The sequence below is a fragment of the Molothrus aeneus genome, chromosome 2 (genome assembly GCF_037042795.1).
Source record: "Molothrus aeneus isolate 106 chromosome 2, BPBGC_Maene_1.0, whole genome shotgun sequence".
In the NCBI taxonomy this organism is placed as follows: domain Eukaryota; kingdom Metazoa; phylum Chordata; class Aves; order Passeriformes; family Icteridae; genus Molothrus; species Molothrus aeneus.
This window is the reverse complement of record NC_089647.1, coordinates 41,734,004-41,753,910: the sequence shown is the minus strand read 5'-3', so window position 1 is coordinate 41,753,910 and position 19,907 is coordinate 41,734,004. Positions and strand designations below refer to the sequence as shown.

The 19,907-nt window shown below is 39.1% G+C and overlaps 1 protein-coding gene across 10 annotated transcripts in view; it reads right to left on the bottom strand.

The window, feature by feature from the left end:
* Positions 1-19,907, bottom strand: part of GRIA4 (glutamate ionotropic receptor AMPA type subunit 4) — a 215,252-nt gene that overhangs the window by 64,213 nt on the left and 131,132 nt on the right. For all 10 annotated transcript variants that reach the window (XR_010783133.1, XM_066544745.1, XM_066544746.1 and 7 more), the window contains exons 5-8: positions 10,493-10,546; positions 8,371-8,529; positions 6,379-6,546; positions 4,711-4,815 (exon numbers count right to left, since the gene is read on the bottom strand). Coding sequence is in view for 9 of the 10 variants with exons in the window: in XM_066544745.1 (XP_066400842.1) it covers positions 4,711-4,815; positions 6,379-6,546; positions 8,371-8,529; positions 10,493-10,546 (486 nt within the window). In the remaining variant the exon portion in view is untranslated. The remainder of the gene's footprint in view (positions 1-4,710; positions 4,816-6,378; positions 6,547-8,370; positions 8,530-10,492; positions 10,547-19,907) is intronic.

The window sequence follows — 19,907 nt, the reverse complement described above, 5'->3', positions numbered from 1 at the left end:
TTCATTACCTTGAAGCCTTCCTGGGGCATAAATGAGATATAAGAATTTTTTCTACCCACAAGAATATTTTTGTTTGCTAGTCCTTCAGATCTTTTGGTTTTAGACAGAGGAATAAAAGACATCTGGATGACAGTTTTGCAATCCCATGGCTGATCTCAATTCCTTGCTCCATCATGGGCTTCCCAGGAGACCCCAGCTCCGGGATTTATACCAGGCTTGTTCCACTTAACTGCTAGCACTGACCTTTTACTACCTACATTAGAAATCCTGTTATTTGTGCTTTTTTAACACTCACAGGACAGACAGTACCACCAGGCAGTGACTCAGCTCATGCAGGATAAGCATCCCTCCCAGAAAGGTGCTTGCTTTTCCCACTGACTGCAAAGCATGGTGAGACTGAATTCTTCCTAAATATATCTCTAGGAAGTGCCTACAGAGAGGTGGAACAAATTCGGTTTTTCTCTCCTTGGCTGCATTTAGGCTGCCATAACCCTTCCCCGCACAGCTTTAAGGTAAAACAGCTGCCCTTGCTCATTGCTGGCAATGAATTCTCTAGAGTCAGATTTGAATCGGTTGTCCTTGTAATCCCATGGAAGAAAACCCCCAATGCTATTCTTTCCCCCTTCTTGCCCATTCTCTTTTCTACAGATACATCATGGCTGTCTGTGCATCCACTGACAAGGCTGCTGGGGCTTTTTTCCTGACCCAGCACTGACAGCTCCATGTCAAATGGACAACATGAACACAAAGCTGTCAGTAGCACAGTGTTCAAATCCCACTTCAAGGGGCTCCCCTGCTTGCTGAGAACTTAGTGAATTGGGAGGCTGATCATTCTGCCCAGCATGATTTAACAGACACATGATCTAAAAGGTTTCTACCAAAGAGATGCAATTGAACCAGGCACGGCTCAGTATCTGGGAGCACCTGGGGACAAGTCAGCAGCAACTGCCCCTTGCTCCCTTCCTTGATTAATTAGGAGTTCAGGAGACCAAGAGCTGGAAGAGAGGAATGCCTTGTTTATCTTACTAGAAAAGGAACAGAATTTTAATGGAAAGTGGGCTCTGGGCATAACTTCAATGTGAAGCAACCACGCACAAACTGTATATACAAAAGTTCTGGAACATTTAGTTGAAATGTTCCTTTTCTTTTTGAGATTGCTCTCACAGCACTGGAGCCTTGATTGAGGTGTCTGCAGCTCACAGGAAGTGTCAGCAGTGCTGATACAGTGAGGAGGAAGGTTTTCTTCCTGGTAGTATGCACTTCTAACAAATATTCTTTTTCAGCCAGAAAGCCAGACAGCCACAGATAAAATTGATTATTGAAAATGTGGAGTTCTTGTCAAAAAAATGTGACCAGCTCAAGGCAAAATATGTACACCAAAATCTGGCAGTTTGGGGAACTATTATGATAGTGAATGATGATTTTTCATTGTGCAATTCTTCGCTGCTATAAAGTTCAGAAGGAAAGCAGAAAATGAATGATATACTGTGCTACAGAAGTAAGTACCATATGAAAATTCAGACAGAGATAAAGGCATTATTTGAGAAATGACAGGCATCTTTTAAAGGAATTTTAGCTTTTGTGCATTGGTGTGAGCTTGTATGTATTCGGTGCTAACCTGCACTAAAGTAACTCTGAAACTAGATTACTGAATAAATATGAAAGATATGTCATGACACTTGTATAAAAGTATAGAGATACACAGTCACTCTGAGAGCACTAAATAACAGTATGCTTTCCCATAAATACCTCAGCTCCACAAGGAAAAAAATTCTCAAAGGATAGGATTGAATTTAGCTATAATAAAAATACCTCCAATTCTATTTGGGTTGCAATTGAAACTTCATGGCAGTTGCATCCACTTATACAGAGGCTGAATTTATCTTTTAGGGAAAAAATACTGCAAAAATATTTGCCTCAAAGTAAATTTGCCATTAACAGTTTGGATTTGAATGAACAGGGTACTTTCTGAAGGCCTGTGCACCTTGTAGTAACCACTGAAATAATCCTGTTGGAGCTCACAAGCCACTGAGAGCAAGAGAATACGGAAACATTTTGATAACTAATTTTCATGTTGCCATGTTGGAATTCAGAATCCAAATCTTAGACTGTCCAATGCATGCAATGTAATGTATATACTTTGTCTACTTTTTCTTTTCCATTTTTTTTTTCATTTTATTGCCTACATTAGACCAAATGACTTCCAGAGGTCCCTTATCATTCACCATGCATCCTATCTGGTGATAGGATGCATGGTGAATGACACAATTACAGAATTATTGAGCTGAGAAGCGACCTCTGAAAGTCATTTGGTCAAACCCCTTTGTTCAGCCTAAAGCCACTTGCCCAGGACTGTGTCTGGATGGTTTCTGAATGTCTCCAAGGATAAAGACTTCACAACCTCCCTGCACAACCCGTGGCAGTGCTTGGTCACTCTCAGAGTATGAAAAAGTATTTCCTAATGTTCAGAAGGAACCTCCTGTGTTTCAGTTTGTGCTCATCGGCTCTGGTCCAGTGTCTGGGCACTAGTGTAAAGCCTGTATCACTTGATCACAACCCTCCAGTCACAGGAGCCATTCCATTACCTCTCTGATCCTTGTCCTCCCACCCTTTCCCCTCACTAGCAGGTTTTGTTACTGCTCTGGAAAGAAGAACCAAGTAAGAAGTGCTGCATAAATGGAATTAATGTGAGCATAGGCTAATATTTCCTGTTTTACTAAACCATGTGGAATCTGCCTCTGTCTAGCTGTGACATTTTTTAATGGTCTCTTCACATATTTAAAGCTGTGGGCAACAAAAATCACTTTTCTAAAGATTAGATCCATGCATTACTCTGACTGGAAAGGCAGCTGGGTTACTCATAAGTCATGTTATGTTGGACATGAGAAGAAGACATTAATAGTGAAGGCCTCTTAGTTCAATCAAGTACAGTCATTTCTCACATATTATATAGGATTTGTCAGGCTGGACTACAGAACTGGTCCAATGATCACATATAAAGCACTATCTAATACATGAGAAATAAATTCTTGTGAGTAGCCAGATCTGTCAAAGCTGTTATGACTTGTTATGTCAAATACAGGTGAAGACTCAGGAGTAGCAGAGAGGCATGACTGAAAGGTAAGAAAGGCTCCTTGGGCCTCTAGCACAGCTCAAACATAGCTCCTCTGTTTGCAATCACCCTCCCCTTAAACTGCAGGCAAGAAGAGAGGAAGGAGACATCCCTGCAGTGGTGCCAGACCGACACCTCTCCCGTAACAGGTGACAAAGCTTGAAACATCAACCCTTTTCAAAAGTTTGCTGACAAGTAAATTCCCTAATGAGTTACTGAAGTTGTGACCTAATGAAACACATCTATTTGCACCTTGTCTTTCCTCCAGTACAAGAGGGAATAGGGGATGGAAAGGGCATAATTAACTGTTTCCTCCAGTGTACCCCAGCCACCCATATATCCTCCTGGCTGGCAATGGTGTGGCATGGAGACTGGAAGGAAGCAGGGCTGGTATCAAGATCAGACACATTTTTTGGCACAAGACAGCAGACTTCCCAAGAGAGGAAAGACAAACTCACCTTTCCCAATTAATTCTTCAGCCATCCGTCACACTTTCAAAAGACAACTGCACCAACAGGCCTTATATGCAGGCACATGCTTTGCTTTGATCTGCGGCTCTATACTGTGATGTAGTGGCAATTTTTTCATCCAAATGTCTAATTCTGCTCTGGGTCTGCAGTTTAGCACTCTGCCTTCTCAGCTCTGTGGCAGGTAACTGTCTCCAGGGTAGTTCACCTGGTAGTATTTACTGCACTTGTCACCTCTGGCCAACAGCACAGGACTATTTAACTCAATTTTGATTGCTTTGGCCCTACTCAAGCAGCCATGAGTACCCTATTCACCACCACCTGCCCCCTTTTCTAGTTCTGATGTCCTCATAAGCAAAATAGATCAAAATGACTAAAAAAAAGAAGAAAATCCTTGAGCTTAAGTACATTTTCTGCTTTTATTTGTTTTATACTGTGATAAGTGGACAAATTTCAGCATAGAAGAGAAAGGATCAACAAAGTACCCAAGCTTATATTTTCAAAGTGATAGGGCTGAGTGATAATGAGCATTCAGTCATGAAGGATCTGCTTAGACATGTATTAATGTGCATTTGCTTGCAAGCAACCAAGCCAATCAAGCACACAGGATTAGATACTGCAATAAATTTCAGAAAATGCAAGTATTCAGGTCATTCTCTCTTCCTCCTCTCTCCTCTTCTGTCCTTTCACCCTTAAAAGCCCAGTGTTAGTTACAGCCTATGGTTCATGTTTGCACAAAATGTACAAGTCAACTTGCTTAAAAATGCAAGTAATTTTCAAGACAGAAATCTTTGGATAAGATACAAGAAATATCTACTATTCAGAATTCTGACCATTTGCACCCAGCAGCCTAGCAACATGTCATCCAACTAATATTCATTAGTATGCTTGACTGACCGACATCCCACCACTCCAAGATGCACACTTGTTTTTGTGTTCCCCAATTTGAGGCACTGAATCATAGCATCTAGTAGAAAATGCAGCTAAAAACTGCTTTCACCTGAAATATCCATGTACTCAGTGTATTATACCTTTTCCAACTGCAGAGTCCACTTTAATATAAGTCTGCATAACCATTTCATCATACACAACTGATTCATATGGTATGAGGAGAGCAATGTCAGCACATACCTTCCGAGGGCCGGTATTTTTCAGCTCAAAGACATCCATGGTGTAGTTGACCCTGCGACCGTAGTGGTCGAACTGAACATTTCCGGTCAAACCTTGTATTCGAACCTACAAATGGAAGAAAAACCATTGTGAAGATCCAGTCTTATGCTTTTTACTTCAAATGTCACAGAGCAGTACAAGTTATCCTGGCTACATCCTTAGATTACCACAAGAACCCTACTGTAGAACAGTTCAAAGAAATAAAGTTGGCTGCTTTCTTTATATTCTTTTTTCCTGTTGAACCATGCTCCAAACAGGCTTAGATATGTCAGTATCTAACTGCTAACAAAGACACAAAGTGGACCTTCCCTTCTTTCATGCTGTGCAGATCAACACCTTCCAGCTGCAGGTTCTAAAGAGAAATAAATTTTTTACTATTCTCATTACTCCTGGGTTCATATGAAAAAACCTAAAGGAAGTCTGGCCTGAGCTCATGTGTCTTTTTAGCTCCCACTCCCACTTGACAACAACCTTAGCCCCAACAAAGCAGTTTACTATCAGGGAAGATAATACAGGGCTGATATGGATAGGGCTTGAAAAGGGTGTTTTCAAAGCATTAGAATGAAGAAGGCCAGATGTGAAGCCTTACAATTGGCTGTGGCAGTTTCCCACCACCAATGCCTCAGCTGAAACCAGAACACTTTTTCTTTCTTTCAGCACTTTATTGTGTTGCTGAAGGATACCCAAGCTGTGGTCCTTGTCCCAAAGAAGTCGTGGCCATATTGCTGATGGCTTCGATTTTACCAGGATCTGGCCATGAAAACCTCTTTGGCAGAATTTGAAGTCTCATGCTGTCTGCCTGAACACAGAAGCCTGACTTAATGTTTCTCTCAATTGTTACAGATCTGTGCATCTGCACAGAATATGTGAAGCATACAAAATGCTTTATTTCTCTCCCTAAGAGTCAGGATATGGCTTGAAATCACTTACTCTTTCCCTCTGTCCATTTTTATCTGCTGATTTTTCTCCAGGACTGAAACCTTGGCTTCCAGGCACGGAGCTGCCAGCTCTGTCAGCAGTCACTTTTCCTCAACAGTTTCTCCTGAATGGAGTCTCCTCATTTGCAATGATTTAAATTCTACTGCAGGATTTTTATTTTTGTTACTATCCCATTCAAAGGAAAGGCTAAATCATCTTGACAGAGATCTGGAACTTTCTAGGTATCCATATTCATCAGGAATTCAAAATCCTGAAATAACCCATAGCTCTGGGTTATTTCTTTTTAAAGAAAAAAAACCCAATTTCCCTGGGAGATGTCTACTTTTATTGAAGATGACAGAAACATATTTGAAAGGTTATATTATGTGGTTATACCTTTTTTCTTAAATGACAATACTGTACAGCCAGGTTATTTGCAATAACAACAAATGAACTCAGCAGTACAGTGGAGGAAGTTCAAACTATCTCAAAAGATCTAACAGTACCTTCAAATAGTAGTAGTTCCTCTTGGCTTTCATTCCAAGTTACAAATCAGAACAACCTGAACAGTCCAATCTGCTTGCAACTTCCAAGTAAAAAATAATTTTCCCTCTCCTATTACTACCCTAGTGCATATTGTTTTGCAAGTCATATAGCGTGCAACTGGTATCAAAAATTTTAAAAGATCCCTAGAACAAAGCCTCCCCTTACCTGTTTTAATGTCCTCTCCATATCAATTCCTTGACCCCATGGGGCTGCAGGGTTGGCAAGACAATCACCAGCATTTCCTCTCCTTGAAATATCAATTTTCTGTCTTCTAAGATTACGGAAAGTTTCAGCCATCACGAGTACTCCATCATATGTCAATGCAGATGTATACTAAATAGATAGACAAACACAGCCCTTCAGAGTTGACAAAAAAAAAATCTGCTGTTTCAAGATAATTCTAGTTTGATTCATTATGCAGCTGTTTCTATACCTTCATTTAGAAAACAGCTCTCCTCAAAATCAAAAGCAATTTTGTCTAAGGGACAAATGTAGGACATTCCAGTAGGTACAGCTTTAAAATTGTATTTCCTAAGGGTAGAAAAATCTGCATCTTAAGAATTAATTAAAAAGAAAACAAATTAAACTTGAAGTATTCAAGTACTTTTCCTTTTTTTTTTTCCACTTGACTTATATAATAGGGAATAACCCCATCCACTCAACTTACTCAAAAAAAAAAAAAAAAAAGGAAACAGTAACTCACTGAGAAAAAAAAAAAAAACAACAAACCCTGACAAAATGCGCAGCTGATGAGCAGGCATTCAGGCTACTGGAACTGTTAGGAAAGATCAAGAGTAGATTCTTCCTATTGGAAAACCTGTGTTGGATCTCTGCCTGATAGGTACCCTGAGCAGTCTGTGTTTCTACACTAACTACAGCAACTGCTCTAGGTTGATAACATGCCAAACGAAACATTTAGAACAAGTCTTAAGCAGATGTTAGCCTGGAGCCACATAAAGCACAAAGGGGTGCTTTCTCAGTATGGTCCTCCGATAAAAACAATGCATCAGGAAAAGTTGTTCACATGCTCAGGGCTGCTATTGATATGCATGCTAACTCCCAAAATTCAAATTCCATTATTCAAATCTAATTTCCTTCCTTTCTTTTGTCTTGCAGATTATAAGGTCTCTGAAACATGATTTATCTTTATAGCTTCAAATTTTGGTTATCCCGAGATGAATTATGTGTGACTCCAATTAATCATGCTGACTTCTCAGAAGCAGACAGAATAACCCTGCTTTTGTCACAAGGTGTCCTATAGGTAGAATTTTTTCTGTCACCAGTAACTGGTGAGTCTTCATTCCAAGCCCTTGCTTTTGGTTTGTTTCTTTTTGTTTTTTTGGGTTTTTTTTAACACAAATTTTTGAAGTGTCACAGAATTCTGTAGCTATGTCTTGTAAGACCCATGTTGATGCTCTCTTTAGACTTTACCAAACTACCAATGTCCCAGCCAAGGGAGGGCTGGTTGCTTATCTTTGCATAGTGCCCAGCACAAAGGGGCCCATTTTCAAGCACGTCTGGCATGCATTAGTGCATATTATAACGGAACTACTTTGTTGAAGTCATATTTACAGCTGTGATGCGATTTGCCTGCCAGGAAAATTATATGCCTAAGAAACATTATTTATCAATCTGTGAAGGATTAGGATAGAAGAACTCTGGGATGAGATTTAACTTTAAAATCACGCCTGCGTGTGATTTCTACATGAGGCTTTGAGGTGGAAAATTACCAGAGGAAACCCCATATGAAAATTTAAAGGTAGCAAATTTACAGTTAAAGTAATATCTCATCCAGAAGAATTCATCTGTCAGGAAAGATCTGCACTCCAAAGAAATCTAGATAATTAGACTAATTAATGTAAATTTTATTGAAATTAAGTTGTCAGTTAAGCATTTGACCTTTATCTGCTGTCGATAATGGGGTGAAGCTGGAGAATAAGTGACAACAGACATTTAAGTACATCAGCAAAATGTGTTGCAGTTTTCATTTCCACCATATGAATGTAAGGATAGGCATGATTAATGGCCAGTAATAGTAAGATCAACTGCCTTCTCCTCTGCCTAAATATTAAAGTTTCATTCATGTATTCAAAAATGTTATTCAGAAATTAGAACACTGGAGTGATATCTTTGGTAGTGCTTCAGATCGGGGAGTACCTTTGGTGGGGTCTCAGATCCTGGGTATTCTCTCTGGTCCAGTTTCTTCCAGCGCTGCATCAGCTTAGTTACCATTGGGGTACTGAAATCCACTAGCTGAAATCCAGTCACATTGGCTCCCCCATGCATAAATCTCTCCAGAGAAATATCTTTGAATCCCTAGAAAATCAATTTAAGATTTTGTTTTCCCTCCTACGCCACTGTGGGTCCAATCTGTTCTAGGTCAGCATGTCAGAATAAAGAATGCGCAACAGTAGGATCCCATTAGAAGGCAAAATTTTAAACCAGGAAATAATGTTGAACCTTCATTCATAACTTCCATTTATGTAATAAAGAAAAAAAAGCCAAGAAATAGATTTGCCACATTATTACTAGGTTGGTCTTGACAGCTAAGCAACACATTGTTGGGAATGGCAGACAGTTTTTAAAGAAGTGCCTTTGGCAAATAAACTGAAAAATGTCTGCAGAATATTAAAGGCTTAATCCAATTTCCATTAAAGTTGTCAGACTGGAATAAGCACTGTACTAATGCTTTAAATATGCATCCCTTTTTTTGTTTTTGCATGTTAAAAAAATGAACAACCCTACTCTGTAAATACATTTACTCCTGTATTCATTGTTTAGACTGAAAATGAGATAATATATTAGACATTAGAAGACAGAGACAGCACATAAGGATCTCATTGTTAGTGCAAGGAAAACAACATCAAAATAACACTTCTGTTAAAAAGGATTGTGGTAGCTCTTAGATCTGTTACATATTGAAAATCTAGAGTGAATCCCAACACTGAAAGAGAAGATCAAGCACATATATCTCCTGACCTATTGGTTTCTCTGGCTAATCTGTTCAGCACAATTCTTTACTGGAATTTGCCTTTAGAGACAGAACTGAACTTCAACGAACTGCACAACACAAACTGTTAAAGCACTAAGAAGCAAGCATAAATCTTTCTCCTTTCCTGGCTGCTATGTCTAAGGTTAGCTCAGAGGCATCTTATTTTAATTTTCTTAAATTCCTCTGATTGATACTTATCAGTGAAAATACAATTGAAAATCTAGAAATATTTAGGAAAAAAAAATTGTGGGGTACTGGGGTAAGGGCTGAATATCCCAGGGGAAAAGCACTTGTTAAGGACAGAGATTTGATTCATGTCCTAAGGGTTACTGACACTAGCTATAAAAGGTGACGCAGCAGGACGTTATATTACCCACATAATTGAACAGACAGTAGATAACAAAGTGTGCCCCTGCTGAAGTAGATCAGATGTGCCTGTCTCCACTGCATACCTCACTAGCAGATTACTGCAACATCCAGTTCCTTGTTTACAGCAACTATTTTACATGAGAAAAATTACTTAGGGAACTATAAAATTGTAATGATGAAAAATCTAATTTATAAGACCCAATACTACAGATGTCTCATTTGAAACACCTGAGGCTTTAAATATAATCTGAAGTGGTACTAAGTGAAGGTTCAAGTGCAGCAAAGCACAATAAAATATTTCATGTCAACTAAAATTCCTTGAGGGTGAGTAGAAAGCAAACAGTTTAAAGCATGCATTATACTCTGTCCTACATTCACTGTGCTTTGCCAGGCAGGTATTTTGGCTTAAAGAATGAGTCATTTAAATAATAAAATACTGCATTCGCTCTTTCTTTGCCCTCTTCTGAACATTAGCTGTGTGAATGTCCAATTTAGCCTTAAAGTAAAAATACTGAAGTAGTAATTTGACTGGAAATAGCTGATCTTACTGGAAAATACATGTTCCCTGGGGAATGTATAAAAGTTACCTCTAGAATTCTTGTGTTACTAATAATAAAAAGATGAGTCAAAAATCATTATAGTTCTAGTTTAATTCAGCTTCAAGATATATGTATCAGTTCTTTCTCCTACCTTGATTTTGATAAAATTTAGGAGTATTACTTACTATATTGCTGTGCCCTTCATATCTAGATAGCTGCAATAAGAAACCCAAGTTCTTTTACACATCATAAAGAATGTATTATGTACAAGCACATATTAGAGACAAATGGGAAATACTGTGTGAAGTGCTATAACTTCAAAGTAAAACTGAGTGTTTCACTTACCGAGTAGGGGTATAATTCTAGAAAAGTATCTTACCAGGTTGGCAACAATATAATGGTATCCTTTAACATGCTTTCCCACGCTCACAATCTGTGGGAGAGAAATAAGACAAAAAAGGAAAAACAATGTCATACTGTTTTCTCTATAAAGGTGCTTTCATAGAAAGCTAGATATAAACTGAAATATATAGCACTGGTAATATTAGGCTGGGAGTCTTTTTGTAATAATGTAACTTTCCAGGGGCTTAATAATGGGAAAAAGTTAAAATTACAGTGAGTAAAGTAATGAACTGGTAATCTGAGTGCCTTCTGTATTGAAAATGTTACTGTAGTATATACTATTTTACCAAATAGAGCAATTATCTAGGGGATACAAATTCAAAAGGAGGAGATGTCACACTAGCTAAAAAGCCTACCCCCTGATTTACTTTTTTGTTTAAAATAAGTGCAGAATTTATGAATCAAAGTGGGGGCTCTGATAAGAGACTGAGCGAGCTGAGGTGCACCCTATAAAAAGGACTCTGAATTTGCCATCTCTTCAGAACAGTGAGAGGTGCCATTGTTTAATATTATCAATTTTCTCATCTTTGTGAATACTTTGTTTGTTAAATAAATGGTTTTCTTCCACTTCTTTTGAAAGAGATTCATGCCTCCCAAACAGGCAGGGGAGGGGCTGCTTGAATTTGCTTTCTAGAGGGACCCCGTTGGAGATTTCCTTCCTAAATTTGCCTGAAACCAGGACAATAGTCTACAATTAAAGTGCTTGTATTTAAAAACCAAAACATAAGCCTAAAAAAATCACAAAAGACACTAGACACCCAAGCCGTGACCAGATTGTTACCCTTGGTATAAATGAATTTTAGACTTAATAAAACTCCCAGATCAGTGATTTATTACAACTGCTGACATTTTATTGGGGGTGGTAGAGATGGAGAAGTCACTTTCCTTATTACAAGCTCAACACATGCGAGACAGATACTCTCAAGTAATGAATTTTCCCATATAATAAAAATTTTCAAGTCCTGGCTTGAAACTGGCTTCAAAAGAATTATGATCTCTGATCCCAGTAAAGCTTATACGTCTGTACTCATTCAGCAGTGCATGGTAATATAATATTTACCTCCTCATTACAGGGAAACTGATATAGGGTAAAAAAATTACATTTTTAAATAAATACTACATCGCAACCTGAAAGTTATTAAGTGGACTGACATAATATAAAATCATAGAATCATAGAATGGTTTGAATTGGAAAAGACCTTACAGATCATCTAGTTCCAACATCTCCCAACTCTTTCTGCTCGGATCTGTTCTTAATCTATTCACCCTCATCTTGGGCAAATCTCCTTTTGAGATTTATTTCTGTGCTTGTTCCTAGGAAATGCATGTAGATACTACTGCAGAATTCTTGGATTTGATGTGAATAATACATAACAGATTTGAAAAACCTGAAATTTGATGTTTTCATTGTATTCTCTCAAAACTTGTTTCTTTGGGTGAGTGACACAAGTACACAGTTATGTATCATGGAGTTGTCTTAACTTCCCTTACAGTCAGTGGAAAGAGCAGTCACTTTGAGGAAATGATTCAGCTTATTATAAAGCACATGTGTAAAACTAAATCGACAGCTTGTGCCCTGAAAGTGTGTATTTTTCTGCATTGACTAGAAAGAGTTGATGGGGATTAGCTCTGATGCAGACACCTACATTTTATTTGCCTAATGTTAACTGAGATTAATTTCACCCTAAAAATGTTGATTATGTTGCCAGAAAAGAGAAGTAATGGCTTCTATTTTCAACCAAGATTGGATACAATTCTGACTTTGAATTTGGAAAGTGTTACAGCTATTGGTCACACAGACCTTGAAAACTGGGAATTGGTTATAGTCCTGGGAAAAAGTGCCTGTTTAGTGAAATAGTTTTCTGTGAACATGTCATAGTTTTGAATATCCAAACCAGACATGCTGTCACCTTTCTTTCTCAAATACTCAAATATGCAGAGTATGATCTACAAACCAGGATATGAATTCTTGCTACCCGAACCACCCCCTTTTGCTTCACTGCATTTCTGCCCTGAGAGACACTGAGGCAATGAACTCAAGTGTCTTTGTATTGGGGAAGGAGCTTGACAGCTATTCAGTCTGGGGTGTGAGGTCTCTCACTTTCCTTCTCTGTGCTTTAACTGGTTAAGAGTGGCTAAAGTTTTGAGATGAGACCTCAACCAATTCCATTAATGTAAGAGTAGATATTACCCAGAAGCCAAAACAGGCCTGAGATTTTGTCAGATGACAGAGTGTTCCAGAAAGCCTTTGCTACAGAAGTTCATTAAGTCTGGGGGCATTTAAAAACCCCAGGTACCTCCTTGTGCATCTGTCAATTCAGACCAAAAGGCCAAGTTCAATCACAGCCCAGAGGGAAGGCAAAGTGGCATTGTCTAACATCTACATTAGCAAATAAGGCAGCTGGTGGGATAAGATTGTGCAGCAAGTGTTGGTGCTAAGGAGCTGGCATCCCTTGCATACATTTTGGGGATTTACAATGGACTCCCTCTAACCTGGTCACCAGACTGAACTCACACTACACTTCAGGGCACATCTTGTTTAGCACCATCCAAATAAAAACCAGTTCATGTATTTTGAGTCCAAGTCCATCATCTTAATGTGAAACTCAGGAACCAGGAGAATGACTGCAAAAAAAAGCATGTTTCAGCTGAGATACTTTGTGTTCCTGTGGGGTGCACTTAGAGAGGCCCTGAGCATCTGTGAGGCAGGTGACAGATTCATGCAGCACATGGCTGAGCAGTCAGAACTGCCTTAATTCAAAAGCAAGGTCCTGGAAGAGAGGGCAGTGCTGCCACAGGGACCTTTGGTGGCTCTGTCAGGGAGCTTCACACAGCTTCTCACTGTGGCCAGTTGTGAAACCTAGCAGGGCTGAGGCATCAAAGCTGGGCTGTGCCTGTCACACAAGCAGTGAAACACCAGGAAACTGCAGATACAGTAGGTCAGGGTCATGGTAGGTCAGGAGGAACCCTCTGCACGGGTAGCTGTGCTCTTCCCTGCTTCAGGATGCTCTGATTCACAGCTGTCCCAGTGCCAGCAATCCAGGGCAGAATGCAGTATTTACATGTTATGCACAATAATACTTACGGGCTATGCAGTACTTCCTCACTTACACATTGTAAACATTTGGTTTCGCTCTGTATTCCCTCTCTGGCTTCTTAAACACCACACAGACACAGTGCACCTGGCTTTTGTCACAGTGGGAGTTTAGGGTGACCTCAGGGAGATTTTAGGAAGAAACTGCTGGGAAGGGTAAACCTTGCTTCTTTGGGAAAGGCTGAGAGCAGGTGTAAGCAGGATGATGCAGTGGCTTTTGCACACTGATTTTCAGGTTTTAGTTCAATGACCAAGGTGACTAGTAATTAGAATTGGAGCTTTTTTTATACTTTCATTTGAAAAATTGAAGAAATTATTAAATAATCATCAGTGTTAAGAAGAATGAGTAAGAAAATATAGTCTGCTTCCCAAATTGCTATTAACAGGGAAGACAAGAGTCATTCCATATATTACCATGTAGTCACACTATTGGTGAATATCTCATTTCTGTAAATGAAACAGAAGAGAGTAAAAAAAAGTGAGATATTAAGGCCATTAGGCTATCAAGTTTATTTCAGAATCTAACACAATTTTGTTTGGTTGTTTTTTTCCCCCCAAATATTACTGTTTATGTAAGTGTCTGCAGAATGGTGTACTTCAAAAAAACCCAAAACAGCATTAGGATCCAATCACATTTTATAATGCATATACATATAAGAAACTAAAAAAGAACAGTTCATTGTGAGAATTTTTAGTTGCTGATCTACTATAACACAATTATGAAAATGCCTTATTCTGATTTCAGAATGCCAGTGGTAATCAAAAGTAACTAGAATTACATTGACTTCAAAGTTTGATAAAAGCAGGGACAGTGAGATCCAACTTGGGCTCTTGACACAACTCTGTGACTTTATGATACAATACTGTTCTTTCAATTTAGCTGAACAATAGCCTGGTCTAGGAAATTCAGAAACTGTTCCACTATTGGAAAGAAGGGCTACCAGTGTCTGCTTTGATTATTTTCTTTTTTTTTTTTCCTGTGTGTGGCAAGGTCACTGACTTTGATAAAACCATTTGCAAACTTGCATCAGCATCTGAACAGAGAATCTGGCCCCAGGTCATCTTCTGTTCTCTACTACTGTGAAATGGATATTGCACATAACTCATTTTAAAATAATGCTTAGCTTCTGTAGCATGAAATGTCCCTTGTTATGATTTACAGAAGATGGAGATCAGTACAGCTGGAGTGAAAAGGACTTATTTTCAGTTAAATCTCTTCAAAGGGTGATAGCTGGGCATTACCAATTGGACTTTAACAAAGGTTTTCCTCTTTGGTATTGTGTCACAATACACTGCCTTAAGAAAAAGAACACCTGCAATAAAATGAAGGCTGTCTAATGCAATATAGAAAGAGTGGAGACTTGTTAAAGACAGAAGATTGAGACCTTACCTGAAATATTGCAGCAGAAATGGTGATGATATAAACCACAATTAAAGTGGGATTTTACACAATATCTGAACCCAGGATAAATCTTTCACAAAGCCATAAAAAAAGCAATTGAGAAACAAGCCTAATTTTAACAACTAGTGCTCAGAAAAGGACATTCTTATTGGGGAAAGGGTGGACAGCCATTAGAGAGGATGCTAAAAAGGCAGAAAACAAAGCAGATGTGGCTCTGTTTCTCGTGTGAAGGCAGGTGCTGAGCTGGAACAGGGCTGTGCACACCTGCCCCTCTCATGGCTGGGCAGAGAATGATGCTTCCCACACAGACCCCATGCTTATCAGCAGCTGGCAAAGCAGAGAGCCCTGCTCAGTGCAGGAAGCTACTGGGGAAGAAGACCTGGAGAGGTGGCTCAGAGGTCATTAACCAGTGCCCTGAGGAAAGCTATTTGCTTCCTTCTGCTGCTGAAGTTTTTTGCCTTCAAAGCCTACCCCTATCCTAAATAGGATGTGGAGACTTGTAAGGAAAAAGGAAGTGAGGAAAGAGATGAAGGGTGTAAGAAGAAGGTCACTTCATACATCTTTTAAATCATTCATATTCATCCTTTATCTCCTACTGCCTATTTGCTCTTTCAGTGACTGAAATAACTTATTTCTCATGTCCAAACCTCATCAGTTGTGTGGTGCAGTAACAAAATGCATTCTTATTACTCTGCAGTGTGGGACTGTGTGCAAAATCCCAGCTGCTTCACAGAGAGGAGCCTGTGCAGAGCTCCTCCTGGCTCTGCAGGGTGAGGAAACTGCTGGTGGCAGTGCTGGCGGCTGGCTCCTTCAAGGAGAACTATCAGTTTGCATTGACATGCCAGTGTTGCTTAGAAGCAACTCCATAGACCTCTAGGGAAAGAAAACAAAAGGCATGGAGAATAAAGAATGAAGAAGAAAAGGCACTTTATGAATCTTCCATTCCCTCTGGGACAGAGATATGCAGAGAGCTGCTACTACATCCCTGAAGTGCTATGAAGTCCAACAATGCTGCTACTAGCCCATATTACTGTGTGCAGTGCACGTGCCAAATTTTTTGGCTAATAATTTGCTCCTGTGGTTCTGTGAGAGCACAACTAAACATGCATTTTATTCATGCAAATCTAATAGACATAGGGGAAAAATACAGACAGTCCATGCTGTTTCTGAAACAAGAGATAAAGAAATCTACATTATGCCACTAAACTACATGTAAAAGCCATGCTGTCTCTTGATAAATACTGATCTGTGTTGTGGTAGTGATCCTTTGTGCCAACACATCTCTGTGCTCATGAAAAACAGGGAAGCAGGAATGTTGGAGCTAGTACTCTGTGTAACTCATGTGTCTGGTTAATTTTTGCCTTCCTGTATTATGTTGCAATTTATTGCAAAGTATCATGTTTTAATTTATTATTAACTTGAATTAATTGCAAAAGTGACAAGTGCTATCTTCAGTTAGTAGACACAGTGGAAACTAAGACGAGAAAAAAAATGCTTTTAAAACCAGCCAAATTGACAACTCGATCAATTTAGAGAAATTCCACAGTCAAACATTACTTTTTCAAGTTTAGCACTCCTGAGACAAATTGAGAGGAGATGAAGAAGGAGGGGGATATCTTGGCTTCTGTACTTTTCTCCACACACACATTTATTTGCTTTCATTTTGATAGTAAGACTAACTACTACTACTAGTATTACTACTGCTGCTATTACTAGTCCTACTAATTATTCTTCTACTACTACTACTACTAATTATTGCTGTGACAATCTGCTCCATTTTGTCTATCAGAGAGATTTGGTTTCCAGTGCAAACACATAACATGATATTTCTCAGCAACATATCTCAAGGCTCTTTAAGGCTGAGGAATCAGCGGTGTCAAGCAACACATTGAACAACTGATTTAGTTAGACAGCTGTGAACAGCATTCCAGACACTGGGCAGCTACTTCCCTATTTTGCTTGTTAATAACAATTGTTGGCTATTATTAATTAGAGTTTATTGGCTTGCAGTTTTTACAAGATTAATGATACTAGTACTTTGTGGCAATTTTACATCCATGTGTAAATTTTAATACTACACAGGGCAATGGTAATTTTTTTTACTATTATGTATCAGTTCAGCTGTGTACACTGAAGCATTAAATCTGTGCCAGATGCTCCATAACAGTTTTCACCTCTGTGTTTAAAGGCAAATAAGCCCTGGATGAGCAATGAGGCTTGATCTTGATGATACAAAACACTGACAGAGCTGAGAAAAGTGCTCATCTACTGGGAAACATCCTATTTAATTCTTATGGTCTGGGGAGACCAGGATGAAGGAAAAAACCGACTGGAATCAGTCTGTTTGGTACACCAGGAGCTAGACTGATGATCTCTGCCAGCAAAACTGATTCACTTTGCAAAATTCAGAAGAAAATGCTGTTCACAGTGGACACTGGAAGGCTCTGAACACAAAGGATGCTGAGGTTTCAACTTTGTCAGATGGAGACAGTGGGAGAGGACGGAGCTGCTACAGATGGAAGAAGAAAGGAAATCCATTGCCATTCATGCAGAAAGGAGAAACATTTATTTTCTGAATATAGTCCTCACCATGTGGATGTGTTTATGGACATACCTGTTTGTATAAATATAGAAACAAACACTGACACGTTACTGCATATGAAAAGCCCTAGAAAACAGAAATGAGGAGTAGCAATATTCTCTTTCAGAAAGAAGTAAACATAAAGGTAGGTAAATGCAATTACAGTTAGCTTGTGTTTTCAGCTTGCTTTGCTGAATTTCGCATGAAGGTCATTATGGAGACACAAATTGAATTTCTGGTAAAAATCTGAGAGGGCTATCAGAACTAAGGAAGAAGAAGCAGACTACTCAGTAGCAGAGAATGAGGAACCAAAATGCTGGAGAAGCATCTGTTTATTGAAGGACTTTTTTAGATGCAGTCACACAATATAGCACAGAGGTTGATCCGATCATCGCGGTATCCCTTCTGGCTGTTTCTCATGCAAGCACATTACGGGTTTGCAAGGCTCAGTACAAGATGATACACAGTTCAGTCACTCATAAGGTATATCTACCTCAAGAGATGTCTATAGGTGTGTAAAAAGAGTACTGTGAATCAAAGGAGCTCATCTGTGTACATCTGTGCCTTATTTCATGGCCTGACTCTCAGCCTGACTCACCAAGCACAGCAGGACAGGCTGGGTACACACTGGAGAGGAAGAGGCCTTGCCAGAAAGCTCCTGGGCTTTTGGTTTGAGTTTCCCATGGGCCAGTCATGCACCCTCATGGCAGACAATGCCAACAGCCTCTTGAACTGCAGTGCCATCATGGCAAGGGAGGTGATCCTGCCCCTGGGCTCAGCTCTGCTGAGGCTCACCGGCAATGGTGTGCCCAGAGCTGGGCTCCCAGCACAAAAGAGACATGGACACACTGGAACAGTCCAGAGAAACACCAAAAGGTACTGAAGCTTCTGTCAATGAGGAGAAGCTGAGAGAGTTGTGACTGGAGCAGCCTGGAGAACAAATACTTTAGGCAGATCTTAGCAATAATTTATAAATACCCAATAGGATGGTGGAGGGAAGAGGGTACCTGACTCTCCCTTGAGGTGTACAACGATAGGATAACAGGCAAGGGACATGGGTTGCAACACAAGAAATTCCAGCTAGACATGAGGAATTTATTTTTTTTTCTGAAGTAGTCAAGTAGTGAAACAGGAAATAAGAGTGTTATGGGATCTCCATCCTTGGATGCATTCAAAATTAGGCCAAATGAGTAACCTGATCTAAGCTTGCCCCCTTGGGCACCAGGAGTGATCTTCAGAGGTGACCTTCAATCCCAATTATTCTCTTAGTTTGTGAAATAGAACTGTTCATGACAGTACTTCACAGTCTGAATTTCAAAACCAGCTCCAAAATCTGTATGAAAACAAATATCACCAATTTAGGAGTCCAGTTTTTTTTTTTCTTCTGGTATTTTATTTGCTCTGCAATGCTTAATATGCAATGACAACAAGAATTCGGTCAGAAAAACAGATAGGTGAACAAAACTCTTAACTTCCAATTTCAGCACTTCATGCTTTTGAAATCTTCCTTACATCATTTTGCATGTCTTTTTGGTATAGATTAACAGGAACAAGAAAAAATATGGAAAGACCAGAAGAAAAGGGCTAAAATATTTATAGTTAATAACATTATTCCTCATGACCTAAATGACTCCTAGTTTACATTTTTTAGTGTAACTATCAAATCTGTTTGGAGAATTGACTGCATTGTATACCTGAACACATTTCTGACTTCTGAAATAAGTATAAGAAATAGCTGTGATATCAGCTGTGGCTGAGCAAATGACAGTTTGCCTCTCCAGTAAAAAGGGTTATTAGTCTCTGAAGAAGTAAAAAGAACCAATACAGTGGTTGAACAAATAAAATATGTTTTCATTGAAATCTTCAAATTTATTTTCTGTGATAAGTCTTCAAATCTGACCACACTGTTTTATTACACTTCAGCATTGCTTGCAAAACAGCAAACAAAGAAATAATGGAAGAAATCTACAGTGTGTGTTTACTGAAGGTAAAGTATCCCAACTAATTAAATGCAAGTACAACATAGGAGAGAGCACCATGGCATTTCCTTAAATGTGTGGTTTTAGCTATATATTTTCTGTCATCATTCCTAAGGAAATCACTTTTCTGCCACTGAGCTGTCTCTGGGTCTGTTTATTAATTTTCCAGTAAAATATTTTTTAACACATATTTCAGCTATATTTGAAAGGAAGACAATATCTCTAAGACACATCTAAGGCATTAAGTCTGTACAATTCTTATTAATCCTGGCTGCTGCGTGGAGAACAGAGACCCATCTGTTTTAGCCACCAAAAGGACAGGAAGCACCCGGACAC